General features: G+C 45.3%; 1 protein-coding gene across 1 annotated transcript; it reads left to right on the top strand.

Moving 5' to 3' along the window:
- On the top strand, nucleotides 1–13,022 carry LOC106601521 (glial fibrillary acidic protein). The gene is made up of 9 exons (XM_014193763.2): nucleotides 1–545; nucleotides 9,433–9,493; nucleotides 9,631–9,726; nucleotides 9,862–10,023; nucleotides 10,210–10,335; nucleotides 10,502–10,722; nucleotides 10,908–10,951; nucleotides 11,120–11,205; nucleotides 11,432–13,022. The coding sequence occupies exons 1-9, from the start codon at nucleotides 19–21 to the stop codon at nucleotides 11,480–11,482; spliced, it is 1,374 nt and encodes a 457-aa protein (XP_014049238.1). The 5' UTR covers nucleotides 1–18; the 3' UTR covers nucleotides 11,483–13,022.
- The last annotated feature ends 6,860 nt before the right edge of the window (nucleotides 13,023–19,882 follow it).

The following is a 19,882-nucleotide window of genomic DNA, read 5'->3' as shown; positions in this document are numbered from 1 at the left end:
CAGGGTTTCATTCCAGCCATGGAGAGTCAGAGAGTCCTGTCGTCTTACAGGAAGCGTTTCGGGCCCCAGGGGGCCGGCAGCGTGGGTGGGGGCGTGCGGCTCAGCAGTCTCTCCTCCAGCCGCTTCTCCCTCCATGGGAGCCCCCGCCACCTGACCCACTCCAGCACCATTTCCCGTCTCTCCCTGGGGTCGGCTGGAGGGGCCATGCTCCTGGGGACCCCTGGGAACCGGCTGGACTTCTCGGCTGACTCACTCCTCAAGGCCCAGTACCGGGAGACGCGCACCAACGAGAAGGTGGAGATGATGGGTCTTAACGACCGCTTCGCCAGCTTTATAGAGAAGGTGCGCTTCCTGGAGCAGCAGAACACGGTGCTGGTGACGGAGCTGAACCAACTGAGAGGGAAGGAGCCCAGCCGTCTGGGGGACATCTTCCAGGAGGAGCTGAGGGAGCTGCGCAGGCAGGTGGACGGACTCAGCGCTGGGAAGGCCCGGCTGGAGATAGAGAGGGACAATATGGCTGCTGACATGGCCACGCTCAAACAGAGGTGAGCATGAGGCAGTCTCATTTCCATCACTACAATTGGGCATTGATCAGTCTACTTTGTTTTAGTATTTTGGAGTTCCAATTGATATTGTGGAGTTCTAATTGCTTCAACATTCTGTCCACTTAAAAGTTTATTCGGAATTTGATTTAGTGGGTTCCTAGTGTTTGGCATGTGTTTTGGTCAATATGTTCATTTTGAATTGGAATCTTTGCTACAGTCTAAAACCAACAAGTGGATAGTTGACATAACACAATTCAGTATAACTGGATATCGTGTTACATGATAAAATTGCTCAGTAGATGCTTTGGCTTGTTAGTTATTGAAAACACTGTGCTCTGAGAAGGCTTTACTCAATGGTAGAGGTCAACCGATTATGATTTTTCAACGCCGATACTGATACCAATTATTGGAGGACCAAAAAAAAGCTATTCCGATTAATCGCCCGATTTAAAAAAAAAAAACTATTATTTGTAATAATGACAATTACAGCAATACTGAATGAACACTTATTTTAACTTAATATAATACATCAATAAAATCAATTTAGCCTCAAATAAATAATGAAACATGTTCAATTTGGTTTAAATAATGCAAAAACAAAGTGTTGGAGAAGGAAGTAAAAGTGCAATATGTGCCATGTAAGAAAGCTAATGTTTAAGTTCCTTGCTCAGAACATGAGAACATATGAAAACTGGTGGTTCCTTTTAACATGAGTCTTCAATATTCCCAGGTAAGAAGTTTTAGGTTGAGGTTATTATAGGACTATTTCTCTCTATACCATTTGTATTTCATATACCTTTGACTATTGGATGTTCTTATATGCACTTTAGTATTGCCAGTGTAACAGTATAGCTTCCGTCCCTCTCCTCGCTCCTACCTGGGCTCGAACCAGGAACACATCGACAACAGCCACCCTCGAAGCAGCGTTACCCATGCAGAGCAAGGGGAACAACTACTCCAAGTCTCAGAGCGAGTGACGTTTGAAACACTATTAGCGCGCACCCCGCTAACTAGCTAGCCATTTCACATCGGTTACACCAGCCTAATCTCGGGAGTTGATAAACAGCGCAATGCTTGAAGCATTGCGAACAGCTGCTGGCAAAACGCACAAAAGTGCTGTTTGAATGAATGCTTACGAGCCTGCTGGTGCCTACCACCGCTCAGTCAGACTGCTCTATCAAATATCAAATCATAGACTTAATTATAATATAATAAACACACAGAAATACGAGCCTTAGGTCATTAATATGGTCGAATCCGGAAACTATCATCTCGAAAACAAAACGTTTATTCTATCAGTGAAATACGGAACCGTTCCGTATTTTATCTAACAGGTGGCATCCCTAAGTCTAAATATTCCTGTTACTTTGCACAACCTTCAATGTTATGTCATAATTACGTACAATTCTGGCAAATTAGTTCGCAACGAGTCAGGCGGCCCAAACTGTTGCATAAACCCTGACTCTGTGTGCAATGAACGCAAGAGAAGTGACACAATTTCACCTGGTTAATATTGCCTGCTAACCTGGATTTCTTTTAGCTAAATATGCAGGTTTAAAATATATACTTCTGTGTATTGATTTTAAGAAAGACATTGATGTTTATGGTTAGGTAAAGTCGTGCAACGATTGTGCTGTTTTCGCAAATGAGCTTTTGTTAAATCATCCCCCGTTTGGCGAAGTTGGCTGTCTTTGTTAGGAAGAAAAAGTATTCACACAGTTCGCAACGAGCCAGGCGGCCCAAACTGCTGCATATACCCTGACTCTGTTGCAAGAGGTGACACATTTTTCCTAGTTAAAAGAAATTCATGTTAGCAGGCAATATTAACTAAATATGCAGGTTTAAAAATATATACTTGTGTATTGATTTTAAGAAAGACATTGATGTTTATGGTTAGGTACACGTTGGAGCAATGACAGGCCTTTTTCGCGAATGCGCACCGCATCGATTATATGCAACGCAGGACAGGCTAGATAAACTAGTAATATCATCAACCATGTGTAGTTAACTAGTGATTATGATTGATTGATTGATTGATTGATTGATTGTTTTTTATAAGATAAGTTTAATGCTAGCTAGCAACTTACCTTGGCTTCTTACTGCATTCGCGTAACAGGCAGGCTCCTCGTGGAGTGCAATGTAAAGCAGGTGGTTAGAGCGTTGGACTAGTTAACCGTAAGGTTGCAAGATTGAATCCCCGAGCTGACAAGGTAAAAATCTGTCGTTCTGCCCCTGAACAAGGCAGTTAACCCACCGTACTTGGCCGTCATTGAAAATAAGAATGTGTTCTTAACTGACTTGCCTAGTTAAATAAAGGTGTATTTTTTTATTTTTTTTTTACAAATAAATAAAAATAAAATAAAAAAAATCGGCTAATCGGTGTCCAAAAATACCTATTGCCGATTGTTATGAAAACTTCAAATCGGCCGTAATTAATCGGCCATTCCGATTAATCGGTCGACCTCTACTCAATGGGTGTCCGTCTTTCTAAACTTGATCCTGACCAGACCCCTACAGCCATTCAATGAGTGTGGAGGAATGGAGGAAACACATTAGAGCTGATTTCCACAAAGAGACCAGGGAGCCAGGCAGATGTTCTGTTGTTGCCTGCTCCCCCTTAATACTCATTCGTAAAATGCACGCTTCTTAGTTATGTTTATTGGTTTATTGCTTAAGTGGCATAGTTTATAGTTATGAGGTTATAGCTTATGTTTTCAGAGGATGTTTTTTTGTTGTTGCAAAGGACAAAGGGAACATCTAAGTGTGTAATGGTTTCTGAGCCTGTGTATACTATGGATCAGAGACGTGTGTGTGAGTGTCACTGCTCTCTGAATACAGATCTTTTCAATTGCCTTGGTTCAGTATGTGGTAGTTTTTCACAACACTTAGTACAGAACTCAAACCACATCATCAGAAAGGTAGTCATTTCTCAACTCAATTGAGTGAGTACAACATCAAATCATACAGTCACTTTTTTCCCAAACTTAATTAGTGTTTCATCTGGAAATACATGTTTCACATTCACAGTGCAATACATGTTCGTTTAAAGTAATTGCTTTTCACAATGCAATGCTCACTTTACTTTTTCTATGATTGTCTTCTCATTTTAATAAAATTACATTTTACTATTAACCGACTGCTCTTAATTGATAATCACTTAACCGTTTGGTTAACCTATAGATTTTAGATTTATTTTCTACTGCAGTTTTAGAGAACTAAATGATGAAAAAGTATGTTTGTAAAGTATAAATATAATGCACTATTATGATGATGAAGCATTTATAAGCATTTTATAAGCATTTCACTGCACAAATAAAATAAAATAAAATTGTATTTGTCACTTCTTAAACAACAGGTGTAGATGAACAGTGAAATGCTTACTTATGGTCCCTTCCCTACAATGCAGAGAGAAAAAGAGAAATGACACAATGGGTTCCAGTACTAGTGCACCTGCAATAACATCTGTACATCTGTGTACGCAACCAATACACTTTGATTTGATTTTACTTCACTGCAAAACATTTATAATCTGATATTGACAAGATTAGAGATGTTCTCTGTCATACAATTGAAAACAGCAGCACTACACATTTGGTCAAATTGAGTTAAGACAGAAATCAGGCTTTGTAGTCTCCTGGTTCAATTATCTTCCGTTTTCAAAGAAAATTGAGTTTCAAATGTGCAGTAACTACAATATCCACGTAAGAACCAATGCAAACAGCAGTAAGTGAAGTTACTAAGTGAAGTTCCTGCAGTTTGCCTTGGTATTCTATCGGGCTCTGAGTTCAGGCCATCCCGATCATAACATACCCTCACACACACACCATGAGACAGTCAAAAAGTTGGATAAACACATTTAGATTGTAGATACTGTACTTTTCTTTTGCATTACCCATATAGTTGTTTGTCATACAAAGGCAGAGTGCAGTATCAGCATTTTAGGGGTCATAGGTCAGGTAAGTGGTCATGGTTATAATAAGATAATTTGTCAGTGCATTATCACTTATCTACCTACAACATATTTGGCTGGAGAGTAAAAAAATACTATAAAGCCATTTTTCTCAGATTCACTGTTTGCGTAGACTGCTCTTTGCCTTTGTATGGCATTTCAGGTGGCTGCCCTGCCCTTGGCCTGAGTCTGCCTCCTGTCCCTCCTATCGTCATGGGCATACCTCCCTGAAAACAATGACACTATACTTTGCGTAGACCTGTTCTTCCTTAAGGTGGAACTGACATCTGTTCATATGGAAGAATATGACAAATGTTTTTAAAAATCGGACAAGCGAGCATTTAGATAAGGTAATTTTCACGTTTTCATAAATTCATAGAATGTTTGGGAATGACGTATAGTAAGGCATTTGTAAAAATTCTGTATCAATATAGAGTGGGAAAGCGGCAGTGCATTTGGACAATTAATAGACACTGCAGTAAATAAAAAAATGAAAAACCATCTGTCTTGTCCAGGCCGGTGCGCCATAGCCAATCAGAGTTACAGTAGGCCTATAAGTAAATATGCCATTTGCCACACGGGCCTGCCATCATTCACTTCGAACTGGACTGTGTGTTTACAGGCAGTAGCAACAGCACAACTTTAGATAATTAAAACTGCCCTTGCTAGTTTGATTGTATTGACATTCCCAACCTTAACTAAAATCGTCCGTTTTTTTCTAAATATTGAGTATTTAAAACTGAAACAGTGCTCAAGACAGGCTTGATGCAAGCTAATGCCTGCTAAACATTATGTTTCTTTCATTTCTTTCATTTGGTTACAGTACACCTATGTTGTAATTATATCTGAATAATCCATTTATTTTTACATCAATGATTATGAAAGATATCTTTAATGATCATACGTTTGATCACACATGGGATAGAAATTATGGAAATGTAATTTTCAGTCAATTTTGATGGGTAGTGCAAGTGTATTGCCTAATGTGAAAACAGTGTAATGTACTGTAATTTACAGTACTGTAGAAAATTACATTCAAAGGGCAATTTGTAATTAACTGGTTGTCACGTTTGTCGCATGATGAAGGAGACAAAGGCGCAGTGTGTGTATCGTTCCACATTTTACTTTAACTGTGAAACTATGCAAGACATACAAATAAACTAATAAACAAAACAAACCGTGACGAAGAGGTGAAACGTACACTAACTCAAAATAATCTCCCACAAACCCTAGTGGGAAAAACAATAACTTAAATATGATCCCCAATTAGAGACAACGATGACCAGCTGCCTCTAATTGGAGATCATCCCAACAAAAACATAGAAATACAGAAACTAGAACCACACAACATAGAAAATTTAACTAGACAAAAACCCCTGTCACGCCCTGACCTACTCTACCATAGAAAATAAAAGCTTTCTATGGTCAGGACGTGACACTGGTTGTTAAAACAACTTAATTGAGAAGATATCATTATATTGTATTTTGGTGATTTAATCAATTTCAAAGTAAGCTTATATTTAGGATCTATGGTTGTTTGGTGAAAGATGTCTCCAAATTAAATGAGTGCACAATAAAAGGTTTTGAATATAACTAACAAATGTTAGTTTGTACTAAGAGTTTTGAAAATTCACCACATTTGTGTGAAAATAGCACCAAAGCAATATAAAAAAAACATTATCACACAGCTGCTTTTCACCTCTAAGAGCTCAGCATGAGTATCGATGGTGAAGGTTGACAAGGTTAGAGGTCAGTTAGTGTTTCCTGCCGGTTTCCCAACTCTACTCTCTAACACCAATTCATCAGTCTGAATAAATACAGATCTGAGTTTGAGCGTGTGTGAGCATGTGTGTTTCAGTGTGGGGCAGATAGTGGCAGATGGAGTTTGGAAGTGTGTGTGTGTGTGTGTGCGTGCGTGTTCATGTGTGCGTGCTTGTTTGTGCGTGTTCGTGTGCTTGTTTGTGCGTGTGTGTGTGTGTTTTTTGGCTCCATTCTGAATCCGTAAACTCCGCCTCCATGGGAAAGGCTGATGGCAGGCTGATGTATAGAAGTGAATGGCTAATGATATGTAAGCTCTCCATTCAGCTGAGCTCAGCCCACCTACTGCAAACTCTGCTACTGCAGCATGGAAGACAAGTGGTACTCACAGTCCTTATCATCAGTTTATTCATGTCATTATGTATAAAAGAATATTCATACATAGACACATTTAATCATATCCTAATCATGATCCTGTAACGGCTGTCTTTGTCGTCAGATGAAACAGAGAAGTCATCGTCAGAAAAGGTGGACCAATATGCAGGGGAGGATGTGTTCATCATTAGTGTTTTAATAGAACAACGTGAACACTATACAAAAAACAAGAAAACTGACAGCCAACAGTCCTGTCAGGTGCAAACACTAACAGAAACAATTACCCACAAAACCCAAAGGAAAAACATGCTCCTTATGTGTGACTCCCAATCAACAACAACGAACTTCAGCTGTGCCTGATTGGGAGCCACACACGGCCCAAAACAAAGAAATACAAAAAACCTAGAAAAAGAACATAGAACGCCCACCCAATGTAACACTCTGGCCTAACCAAAATAAAGAACAAAAAACGCCTCTCTATGGCCAGGGCGTTACAGTACCCCCCCCCCAAGGTGCGGACTCCGGCCGGAAAACCTGACACTGAAGGGGAGGGTCCGGGTGGGCCTTCTTACGGCGGCGGCTCAGGTGCGGGACGTGGCCTCTGCTCCACCCTTGGCGTCGCCCTCTTAGGTGGCGCACCTGGCTGCACCGAAGGTCTGGTGGGTGACCCTGGTTGCGCCCGGCTGGCGGGAGGTGATGGTTGCGCCCGGCTGGCGGGCGGCGATGGCTGCGCCCGGCTGGCAGGCGGCGATGGCTGCGCCCAGCTGGCGGGCGGCGATGGCTGCGCCCGGCTGGCGGGCGACCCTGGTTGTGCCCGGCTGGCGGGAGGTGATGGTTGCGCCCGGCTGGTGGGCGGCGATGGCTGCGCCCGGCTGGCAGGTGACCATGGTTGCGCCCGGCTGGCGGGCGGTGATGGTTGCGCCTGGCTGGCGGGCGACCCTGGTTGCACCCGGCTGGCGGTGATGGTTGCGCCCGGCTGGTGGGCGGCGATGGCTGCGCCCGGCTGGCAGGTGACCATGGTTGCGCCCGGCTGGCGGGCGGTGATGGTTGCGCCTGGCTGGCGGGCGACCCTGGTTGCACCCGGCTGGCGGTGATGGTTGCGCCTGGCTGGCGGGCGACCCTGGTTGCGCCCGGCTGGCGGGCGGTGATGGTTGCGCCCGGCTGGTGGGCGGCGATGGCTGCGCCCGGCTGGCAGGTGACCCTGGTTGCGCCCAGCTGGCGGGCGGCGATGGCTGCGCCTGGCTGGCGGGCGTCCCTGGCGGCTCCGGCGGCACTGACCCAGGATTCACCAGGCTGAGGAGACATGTTAGAGGCCTGGCCCTAGGCGTAGGCACAGGACTCACCGGGCGGCTCTGACTGCTCTGGACAGGCGGGCAGCTCTGACGGCTCCGGACAGGCGGGCGGCTCTGGACAGGCGGGCGGGCGGGCGGGCGGCTCTGGCGGCTCCGGACAGGCGGTCGGCTCTGGCGGGCCTTGACTGGCGGGCGGCTCTGGCGGCTCCGGACTGGCGGGCAGCTCTGGTGGCTCCGGACTGGCGGGCAGCTCTGGTGGCTCCGGACTGGCGGGTAGCTCTGGCGGCTCCGGACTGGCGGGCAGCTCTGGCGGCTCCGGACTGGCGGGCAGCTCTGGCGGCTCCGGACTGGCGGGCAGCTCTGGCGGCTCCGGACTGGCGGGCAGCTCTGGCGGCTCCGGACTGGCGGGCAGCTCTGGCGGCTCCGGACTGGTGAGACCCACTGGAGGCCTAGTCCTGGGAGGTGGCACAGGACGGACCAGGATGGGGAGACCCACTGGTGGCCTGGTCCTAGGAGGAGGCACAGGACGGACCAGGATGGGGAGACCCACTGGAGGCCTGGTCCTAGGAGGAGGCACAGGACGGACCAGGTACCGCCTGACCACAGTACCGCCTGACTCCGCCAATCTCCCCGTGTGCCCCCCCCAAAAAATGTTTTGGGGCTGCCTCTCGTGTCTGTCACGCTCCCTTGCCTCGTACCAGCGCCTCTCAGCTCTCGCCGCCTCGATCTCCCACTGCGGGCGGCGATAATCCCCAGCTTGAGCCCATGGTCCTTTCCCATCCAGGATTTCCTCCCAAGTCCACGAATCCTGAACGCTCCTCTCCTGGCGCTTCTCCTTCCTCCGCTGCTTGGTCCGTGGTTGGTGGGTAATTCTGTAACAGCTGTCTTCGTCGTCAGATGAAACAGAGAAGTCATCGTCAAAAAAGGTGGATGGACCAATACGCAGCGGAGGATGTGTTCATCATTAGTGTTTTAATAGAACAACGTGAACACTATACAAAAAACAAGAAAACTGACAGCCAACAGTCCTGTCAGGTGCAAACACTAACAGAAACAATTACCCACAAAACCCAAAGGAAAAACATGCTCCTTATGTGTGACTCCCAATCAACAACAACGAACTACAGCTGTGCCTGATTGGGAGCCACACACGGCCCAAAACAAAGAAATACAAAAAACCTAGAAAAAGAACATAGAACGCCCACCCAATGTAACACCCTGGCCTAACCAAAATAAAGAACAAAAAACCCCTCTCTATGGCCAGGGCGTTACAGATCCCTTCACTTTTCTGGATGGAAAACATGATCATATATATTGGGTCATTTGGTGGGATCATGACCGGGATTCATTGACTTTGTATCAATAGAGAATAGGTTGAAACAATGTTTTATCTGAGGTGCATGGATCCTCTTTGCGTGACCAATGAGAGGACTTAGTGTGCACTCTAACACTGCCTCTCCTTTTATCTGTCTGTTTTCTATTTTTCCTCACTCTCTGTTTCCCTTTCAATCAGACTGCAAGATGAGATGGTTCTTAGACAGGATGCAGAAAGCAACTTGAACGCCTTTAGACAGGTGAGGTCATTTCTCTCATAATTTGTATCAATTTCACTATTATTGCCCATGTCCCTCTTTGCATGTGATCTTCACAGCCCGTGTTTTTATATGAGGAATATACATGTGACATTGACCTAAGGATTCTCTGTGTGTAGGACGTGGATGAGGCGTCTCTGAACCGTGTCCAGTTGGAGAGGAAGATAGACGCGCTGCAGGATGAGATTGCCTTCCTCAAGAAGATCCATGAGGAGGTGAGCTTCAGCTTCCCCTCGTCTCTATGGTCCTTACTGACCAACCTCTGTTTCCATCTCTAAAGTAAATAGTGAATATTCAGAGAGTGAAAGAGGTGACCTTTAACCTGTAAGCCTGTGGTTGGTTCTCTATAGGAGCTGCGTGAGCTGCAGGAGCAGCTGATGGCCCAGCAGGTCCATGTGGATGTGGACGTGTCCAAGCCAGACCTGACCGCTGCTCTGAGGGACATCCGGGTCCAGTATGAGTCTGTGGCCTCCTCGAACATTCAGGAGACGGAGGAGTGGTACCGCTCCAAGGTCATATCAGAAAGCTTGGGCTATTGCACATACATGTACACACATTACTGTACAAGCACAGGCAGACACACTACCATACAGATTAACATGCATACAGCCAGGTGTTGCACAATGCACACATTGACAACACACTATAAGATGCAGACTTTTAAACTGTCCTGTCTCTCCTTTTGTTGTTATGCACAGTTTGCCGACTTGACCGACGCAGCTACTCGGAACGCAGACGCCTTGCGATTGGCCAAACAGGAGGGCAACGAGTACCGCCGGCAACTCCAGGCCATGACCTGTGACGTGGAGGCACTCCGTGGAACAGTGAGTTGTCCAATCAGAGCAGAGTGTGCTGTGTCAACAATGAGACATGAGAAGACCATGAGTTCCATGACTCCCCTCTCTAACTGAACCACCTCTACTCTTTCATCTCTTTCCAAAGCTCTAACCCCCTTCCTTTCCTTCTCCCTCTCTTCCTCCTCTCCTGCAGAACGAGTCCCTGGAGCAGCAGCTGCGTGAGATGGAGGACCGTTTCTCCGTGGAGACGGCTGGTTACCAGGATACGGTGGGTCATCTGGAGGAGGAGATCCAGACTCTGAAGGAGGGGATGGCCAGACACCTGCAGGAGTATCAGGACCTGCTCAACGTCAAACTGGCCCTGGACATAGAGATCGCTACCTACAGGAAGCTGCTGGAGGGAGAGGAGAGCAGGTGAGGAGATAACGGTGGAGAGGAAGGAGGGTAGAAGGTAGGAAGAGAGGAGGGAGGAGGGATGGAGAGAGAGGGGGTTGGAGGGAATAAAGTGGGAAAAATAATGTGGATCTAATGAGCTGGTTCGGGAGGAGACAATAGGTGGTGGCTGGTAATTACTGATAGTCTCTCTTCCTCTTCCTCAGGATCACTGTTCCAATGCAGAGCTTCTCCAACCTGCAGTTCAGAGGTGAGTAAGGGTATCCCGACCCAGACATATTAGCATAGTCTATCCTGGCATTTAATAATTTACCCCAGCCATATGAATGATGTGCTGATGCATAAATCTCAAGTTAGGATTCGGCTCTCATGGGCATCTGAAAGCTAAAGGTCTCTCTCACCCTCTCCCTGAGTATAGAGAGCAGTATGGACACTAAGTTCTCTCCAGAGACCCATGTCAAGAGGAGCATCATAGTGCGGACTGTGGAGACTAGAGACGGGGAGGTATGTAGAACACCATAGATCACTGAATGAATCCATGGGGGATTTATTCCCATATCAGATGTGTGAATGTGCTCGCTTCCTGCTTAACTCCTCCAGAGGGCAGCATGCTACATTGTATTATTCAATACATGCAATTTCACAAGCTTTCAGATCACTTATAGACAGTCCCTCGCTACTGCTGCATCTACAACCCAACATGCCCTGTTCCCTGCTCTCTGTGTTTCAGATCATTAAGGAGTCTACGGCTGAGAGGAAGGAGATTCCTGACAGTCCTTAAAGGACACAGATGGTGCTAGCTATATGTCTGTCATACTGTCCCCACTCCCCAGTAACGCTTAGAGGCCTTGCATGATAATAACACCCTTTCCTGACCAGGCACCTCCCTCTTCCCCAAACCTCAAAGTCCCCCCAGTTGCAACCACCTCACCATCCCCTTCCTCTCCTCTTCATCATCACCCCCAGACCATGCTACATCATTAAATACTTAGGAGCTGCATTTTGTTGAAACAAAACAAAATCCCTCATTGCATCCTTGTTAGCATTTTTGCCAAAAAGTATTATTTTTGTATTGCTGTAACTGGAGATAGGCTTTAGTGCTGGGAAGTGTGGCCATGCACCTTAGAAGGAAGGGTCTTGGACTACTACCCTTTGTGATTAACAGACTTAATGCTTGGAAATGTATTTTTTGTTCAGCTCATAATAGTGACAGATCAGAGTGGGACATGTTCTCATTGTGTTTGGATAGTAGCCAGAGAGGAGGCCTTGAAATGTAGTGATTGTTATTCAGCTAGTGGCAGGGGTCATGCTGAAGTTGTGTGGTTTGAGTGGATGTGAGAAGTCAAGAGGAAAGTACAGTTGCTGGGGTTAGCAGTGGACAGGACGGGTCTCAGACAAGGAAGATGACGTGTGTATGACAGTGCTTTTGGCAGAACTGTTGGTGAAAAGAAAGAAGCTGATGTAACTCTCCTCTAGGGCCAAACATCCTATCTATTTCATCCCTCTGTCATACACTCCTCCCCCTCTCTCTCTCTCTCTGGATGCACTGTCTCTGGTTCCACTGTTTCATTGCAACATCATATTTTAACACTAGAACAGTGCCTGGGAACAGGGGTGAGAGGGACAGGATGGAGGTGAGACAGGGAGTATTGACGAGACCCTTACCTCTGAAATCCCCTGTTCCTCCCCCAGCCCCATCTCTGGAGTGTCAGTGATTGTAGAGAGACACAAAAGAGGGTGTTGCTGAGATAGCTTGGTGGTGGTGGAGCGGGTGGGGTTACATGGTGTCTCCCTGATGACAGCCCTCTGCAAGAAGCCCTGGGGGGGCTTGGAGGGTGGAGGAGAGGAGGGGGGTTGGAGGAGAGGAGGAGAGGAGGAGAGGAGGAGAGGAGGAGAGGAGGGGGTTGGAGGAGAGGAGGAGAGGAGGAGGGTTGGCGGGTGGCTGTCACAACACTAACTGTTAATCCCAGCTCTCTCCATCTGCTTAGAACCCCTGCTGACATAAACAAACTGACACCCCTGTCACCTACCATTCAGTACAGATGGTGCCTACAGACTGCTTTTCATTCTTCACTAAACACCAACCGTAACCATCTTCTAACATGCCTGCCTTTCTTTCACATCTCCCTTCCCTCTGCTTTGCCTTCGTGTCTCCACCCGTCAGCTCTAGATACTATTTTTGTCTGCATCTTACAATAGCCACAGCTGAACCACACTGCAGTAGGTCTAAGAAAAACCTACAAGATGTGAATATAACCTTAGATTTGACCAACATTATGACAACCCGCTAACAACAATAAAGCCATTTTGTTTGATTAGTATTTGTGTCTGAATGAGTCTTTTGTGAATGACCGTTTTTATTTGCTTTGTTTAGTCCAACACAAGCTGTTGCTTGGATTGAATGTGTACCGTTGTATGATTGTGTGAGCTCATGAAATAAAGATAGATACAGTACCAGCTCACTGATGACTTTATTTTATATACCCAGCACCTCCAAGTTGTTGATGTGCGTACACCACGTTAGAAACTCGTCGTGTGGGGCGCCAGATTTCAGGAGGACAGTTGGGCACTTGTTGATTGATCATAATCAATAAAACCCACATACTCATAATCAACATGCGTCATTTATCATAATGATAATCATCCATCCATATGTAGGCTCCTGTTTGCGCTATCTGTCTGCGGTGAATGAGTATAACTGAGTCTGACAGCCGATCTCTGTATCAGGTTCCACATTAGAGGTATGTGGGAGAGATGATGACTGGCATGGCTGACCGCTGAGATTGACAGGAGGGGTCAATGTTCATCATCATCACTACGTTGGTTGTTGTCCAGTGGCGAGGGGAATTGAGGTGGGAGGGTTCGGCACCAAAGCCTAGATTTACAGTACTGTCATCGTCACTTGTCAGTGTCATTGTCAGTGCTCTGCCCAGGCCCCTACAGAAGCACATAGACGGTATATTCTCTCACAGACGGGGTCAGACTGTAACACTGTGTTGAATGATCTAACAACCTATCCACACGTTCAGCCCTCAAGGACCCTTCACTTCACTCCCTGCCCAGAATCTAGAAGTCTTCCTGTAAGGACAATGACTCAAAGAGAGATTATATAAGTGCTCTCATCATATAGACTGTTCTCTGGGTCCCTTCTGACAAACAGCCAGAAAGGAGTTGAAGGAGGAAACATGCGTGTAGGTATGTGGGGTGCAGGTCTATAGGAGTCCCAGTCACGCAGAGGCCATCCTTTACTCACCGTACAGCTAATGTATTTCTGTGTGTTGGTGTGTGTATCAGTGGAGGCTGGAGGGAGGAGCTATAGGAGGGCAGGTTCATTGTAATGGCTGGAATGGAAAAATGGAACGGAGTCAAACATGTGCTTTCCATATGTTTTATGTGTTTGATACTGTCCCATTTATACCGTTCCAGCCATTTCAATGAGGCCGTCCTCACGCAGCTTATCTCAGAAGCCGCCACTGGTGTGTATGTGCACATGTGTATGTGTGTTTGTGTGTGTGTGCAGTACAGTACTGTAGTGGAGCAGGTTGAAAGCTTCAAGTTCCTTGGTGTCCACTTCACCAACAAACTATCATGGTCCAAACACACCAAGACAGTCGTGAAGAGGGCACGACAATGCCTATTCCCCCTTAGCAGACTGAAAAGATTTGGCATGGGTCCTCAGATCCTCAAAATGTTCTACAGCTGCACTATCGAGAGCATCCTGACTGGTTGCATCACTGCCTGGTATGGCAACTGCTCGGCCTCCGACTGCAAGGCACTACAGAGGGTAGTGCGTGCGGCCCAGTACATCACTGGGGCCAAGCTTCCTGCCATCCAGGACCTCTATACCAGGCAGTGTCAAATTGCCAAAGACTACAGTCACCCTAGTCATAGAATGTTCTCTCTGCTACCGCACAGCAAGCGGTACCGGAGCGCCAAGTCAAGTTCCAAAAGGGTTCTTAACAGCTTCTACCCCAAGCCATAAGACTCCTGAACAGCTAATCAAATGGTTACCCAGACAATTTGCATTGCCCCCCCCCCTTTACGCTGCTGCTACTCTGTTTATTATCAATGCATAGACACTTTAACTTTACCTACATGTACATATTACCTCAATTACCTGGACTAACCGCTGTCCCCGCACATTGACTGTGTACCAGAACCCCTGTTTTTAGCCTCACTAATATTATTTTACTGCTGCTCTTTAATTATTTGTTACTTTTATTTTTTATTAATCAATTTTTTACTTAACACTTACTTTTCTTAAAACTGCATTGTTGGTTAAGGGCTTGTAAGTCAGCATTTCACTGTAAGGTCTACACCAGTTGTATTTGACGCATGTGACAAATAACATTTGATTTGATTTGATGTGTCTATTTAGCCTGGTTCTTGTCAGTGGACTGGCGTGTCTCAGGTCTGGGATGGAGGTGGCCTCGAGCTGAAGGAATTCTGGCTAGATAAAACACTCACTCCACCAGGGTGTGGGCCCTGACGTCTGGCCCACTGCAACTTTTCCAGCCAATCTTTCAGAGGTGGGGGTAAGGACTGGTCACTATTGAAGAGCTTTTTCTCCTCAGCAGCCATACGTACTGTAGAACTATGAAGAGAAAGGGGTGACAATTAAGTTATCTAAAGAGTGTGCTTCTCAAAATCCTCCACTCTACATAAGTCCCCTTGTTGACCCCAAACATCACACAACCCTGTACACCCCACCCATGGCTTGGTGACCCCAAACATCACACAACCCTGTACAATCCACCCACGGCTTATGCACTCACAGGGCTCCTGGCAATACAGACCTCTTCACTCCATGAGAGAGGATGTCTAAAATGACCCATCATTTGTACTCAAATAATCATTCTAATGAGGATGATGAGTATGCTGCCGTCTTCTTTCCCTGACACTTTTAGACACTAGTGTGTTTGTTAGCTCTCTACACTAACAGAATCCATAATGAGCTCCCTAATGCATTTGTTTGTATCAGCGCAGAACATCAAGCACTCTTTCTCATCAATCACTACTGCAGTACTCAGCTCTTATTATGTAAAGGTGCACAGAGAACTAATGCTGGTAATGAGATGCTAGATGTGTGAGCATCATACACATGCCCTATCTCTATGTTACAGCCAGCACCCTTCTCCTCTCAGCCCCCTTGTCCTCTCCCCTCTTCACTACACATTCCTGCACTACTCGGCCCTGTCACCAAAGGGTCATGGGAAGGCATGTGTGCTTGTTGGTTAATTTTAGCCCTCATTTCATCAAGCCCATTGAGACAAAACACAGAACAAGCACGTCAACCCCTCCACCAAACACCACCACCCTAAAGCAACTCTCTCTGTCTCTTTGATTCTCTAGTAGACACCATAAACAACTGCAGTGACTTTTGACACACTAAGGCTACATTTACACAGGCAGCCCAATTCTGATATTTTTTCCACTAATTGCTCTTTTGACCAATCACATCAGATCTTTTCACATCAGAGGTTTTTCAGAGCTGATCTGACCAATTAGTGAAAAAAAATATCAGAATTGGGCTGCCTGTGTAAACTCAGCCACACACACACACACACACACACCCACACACACACACACACACACACACACACACACACACACACACACACACACACACACACACACACACACACACACACACACACACACACACACACGTTACCAAAGATACTGGCATACATCAGAGCTACAGGAGACGACAGAGAGACATGTCAGTGACAGTGAAAATGATCGGTGGTACTACATTTAAAGTAATGCAGCAATACATATGAACACTCTGGACACACAGGCACACTACAGACACAGACACAGACACAGACACAAGACACAAACACACACACACCAAGTCAATTAACGCATCCAACTCCAGACCATCTGACTGTTTAATAGTCACCACTAGCCGGCCTCCGCCCAGTACCCTGCCCTGCCCTGAACCTTAATCACTGTTACTACCCTGCACCTTTGAGACTGCTGCCCTATGTACACTGTCACTGAACCCATTTCATATGTATATACTGTATTATAGTAAAGGCTCATCCTATATAACTACTGCTGTACACACCTTTTCTATTCATATCCTGCCCATACTGTCTATAAACACACCATTAAATCCATAATGGACTCTGACATTGCTCATTCTGATATTTGTTAATTTATTTTATTTTATTTTTGGGATTTGTGTGTATTGTTTTATATTGTTAGGTATTACTGCACTGTTTAAGCCAGAAACATAAGCATTTCGCTGCACCTCTGATAACATTTGCAAAATATGTGTAATCAACCCATCAAACACTAAATATATCTTTGTTGATGGTTATTGACAACTCGACCGATCGTTATCAAGAGGACGTAATCAACAGGTCATACAGTAACGAACTTTAGGCCGATCAATGTTGGGATGATTCATATTACAGTTTTTTACAATCACCTTGGCACTAATTTCAGAACCTTAATGTCATTTTTCACAACTCTAGACACAAAACTCACAACCGATGATCAAAATGAACATTTTTCAAAACTCTAACACTTTTTCCAATTGCTTGGATACAATACACATAAAGCTAAGATCATTTGTTCATTGAACTAAAATCTCCTGTTCAAAATGACACAACTTAACATCAAAGTATTACCATTTCAAAATGCAATTCACACATTACATCTGAGATGACTGTCTATTCATTTCATTACAATTATCTAACTATCAATTGATACAACTGATCAAAATGATAAGTAACTGTTGCATTACTCTTAATGCATAGCTTTATGGAAACTGACAAACAATATTCCATGTTTAGATCATGAAAGTTTCAGGATAACGAGATCCATTGACACCAATTACCGTGGAACATGAACCAATTGGACTACATTATCTATGGACAAAATATTTCATAATCATTCTTTATCAGACACTGTTTCTATGGTCCCATGTACCACTTTTCCAGACCGTGTTTTCAGATTTGACATCACTGTATACTCACTTTATTAGGTACACCTATCTAGTACTGGGTAGGATCCCCTTTTGCCTCCACAACAGCCTGAATTATTCACGGTGTTGTACGTTAAGAGATGCCCTTCTGCACACCCCTGTTTTAAACAGCTGTTATTTGAGTATTTGTGGCCTTTCTGTTAGCTTGAATGAGTCTGGAAATTCTCCTCTGACGTCTCTCATTAACAAGGTGTTTTTGCCCACAGAACTGCCGCTCACTGAATGTGTTTTGTTTATCGCATCATTCTCTGTAAACTCTAGAGACTGTAGTGCGTAAAAATCCCAGGAGGGCAGCTGTTTCTGAGATGCTGGAACCACCATGTGTGGCACCTTGTCCGTTCTAATGTTTGGTCGAACAACGACTAAAGCTCTCTATACTCTATATATAGAGTTGCAGGCAGCCACATGATTCGCTGTTCGAAGGAGCAGGCTATTGGCTGGTGAGTGTATGTATGCAGGCCCTTGTCATTTATTTTCCAATACTGCCTACTCGTTACTGATGATTGATTTCACATTGTGGTACGAGTATATAGTGAAATGAGTGGTATCCACCTACAACAACATAGCGATAACATGGAGCCGGCAGGTGATCCAGGTCACAATAGAGGTCAAGCAGTGGGAGGAGGAAGACGTGGTGGTCAAAGGAATGGCAGGGGACAAGCACCCCTTCTGAGAGGTGGTCGTGGGCTTCGTTTGAGAGGTGTGGGGGAACGGGCCAAGACAGCGGCAGCAACAGCAGAGAGTGTCCAATGAAATCCGAGCAATAGTTGTAGACCATGTTGTAAATCATGGCATGACAATGACTGAGGCAGCTAGAATGATTCAACCAAACCTCAGAAGACCTCAGAACCGTGGCCTCAATCATCAGAACTTTCCACAATGAGAACCGGTAAGTCTTCAGCATGCACTAAACATTAGGCTACTCTCAATTGTCAAATGACTGTATACTGCATGCCAATGTGTACCACAGAGTAGGTGATGTGACTAAATGTGTTCTTACTGTCATTTTCCCTGCAGAATTGAGACTAGGCCAAATAGGGGAGGCAGAGGCAAAATTCTGACTGACCAAAAAGAACGGGCTGTGGTCAATTTGGTTCGGGACAGAAATTATATTCGTCTTACAGAAATTCGGCAGCACATCTTGGACAATGACGACATGTTCAACAATGTGGAAGCCATAAGTTTGCAGACTATTGCACGAATGCTGAAAAGGCACCAGGTGTCTCTAAAACAGCTATACCATGTGCCTTTTGAAAGAAATGCAGACAGAGTGAAGCAACTGAGGACTGAGTATGTTCAGGCATGTTCAGTTTCAAGATGCCTGTTGTGAAAAATTCCCCAAAAATTCTACATCATTGTAATCAGTAATTCTCTTTCCAAAATGTATTTTTAGAGGATAATGGAGCTGGATGCTGATGAAAACCATCACAAATTCCTCTTTTTGGATGAGGCAGGCTTCAACCTGGCCAAGACAAGGAGGAGAGGTCAGAATTTTATTGGCCAGTGGGCAACCATCCAAGTACCTGGACAACGTGGGGCCAACATCACCATGTGTGCGGCTATATCGGAAGATGGTGTGGTGGGACGCAGACCTCGTATTGGATCATATAATGCAGCTCTCCTTGTAACCTTCCTTGATGAGCTAAATCAGGTCTGTAGAGCTGATGGCGTGACCTATGTCATTGTGTGGGATAATGTCAGGTTCCACCATGCTCAAATGGTGCAAGCATGGTTTCAGGCCCATCCACAATTTACCACCCTGTACTTAACACTTACTCTCCTTTCCTTAACCTGATTGAGGAATCTTTCTCCACATGGGGGTGGAAGGTATATGATAGGGGCCCTCACGAACAAGCCACCCTTCCCCAGGCCATGGATGACGCATGCAATGTCATCACGGCAGACCAGTGTCAGGCCTGGATTTGCCATGCCCGAAGATTCTTCCCAAGATGTTTGGCTAATGAAAACATCCATTGTGATGTGGATGAGAACCTGTGGCCAAATCCACAAGACAGGGTTGATGGAAATATAGAAGTACAGTAATTAATCCTTTGTTTTTCTTTTTACAGTAAGCCAGGTGAGGAACACTGCAGTTGACGTTTTACTGTAGTTTTAAAAAAAAGTATAGCTAATTATTTTTGCTTTGATTCAAAGGAACCTATGTTGTGATTTTATTGTACTTCA

This window comes from Salmo salar, chromosome ssa03 (assembly GCF_905237065.1).
Source record: "Salmo salar chromosome ssa03, Ssal_v3.1, whole genome shotgun sequence".
Lineage (NCBI taxonomy): Eukaryota > Metazoa > Chordata > Actinopteri > Salmoniformes > Salmonidae > Salmo > Salmo salar.
The sequence above is the reverse complement of the archived record's forward strand: the minus strand, read 5'-3'. Positions and strand labels throughout refer to the sequence as shown.

Coding starts and splice junctions, on each gene's coding strand:
- LOC106601521 (XM_014193763.2), top strand. CDS start 19: ATGGAGAGTCAGAGAGTCCTGTCGTCTTACAGGAAGCGTTTCGGGCCC. Junction 10,024..10,209: donor AGGAGTGGTACCGCTCCAAG/GTCATATCAGAA, acceptor TGTTATGCACAG/TTTGCCGACTTGACCGACGC. Junction 10,723..10,907: donor CTGGAGGGAGAGGAGAGCAG/GTGAGGAGATAA, acceptor CCTCTTCCTCAG/GATCACTGTTCCAATGCAGA.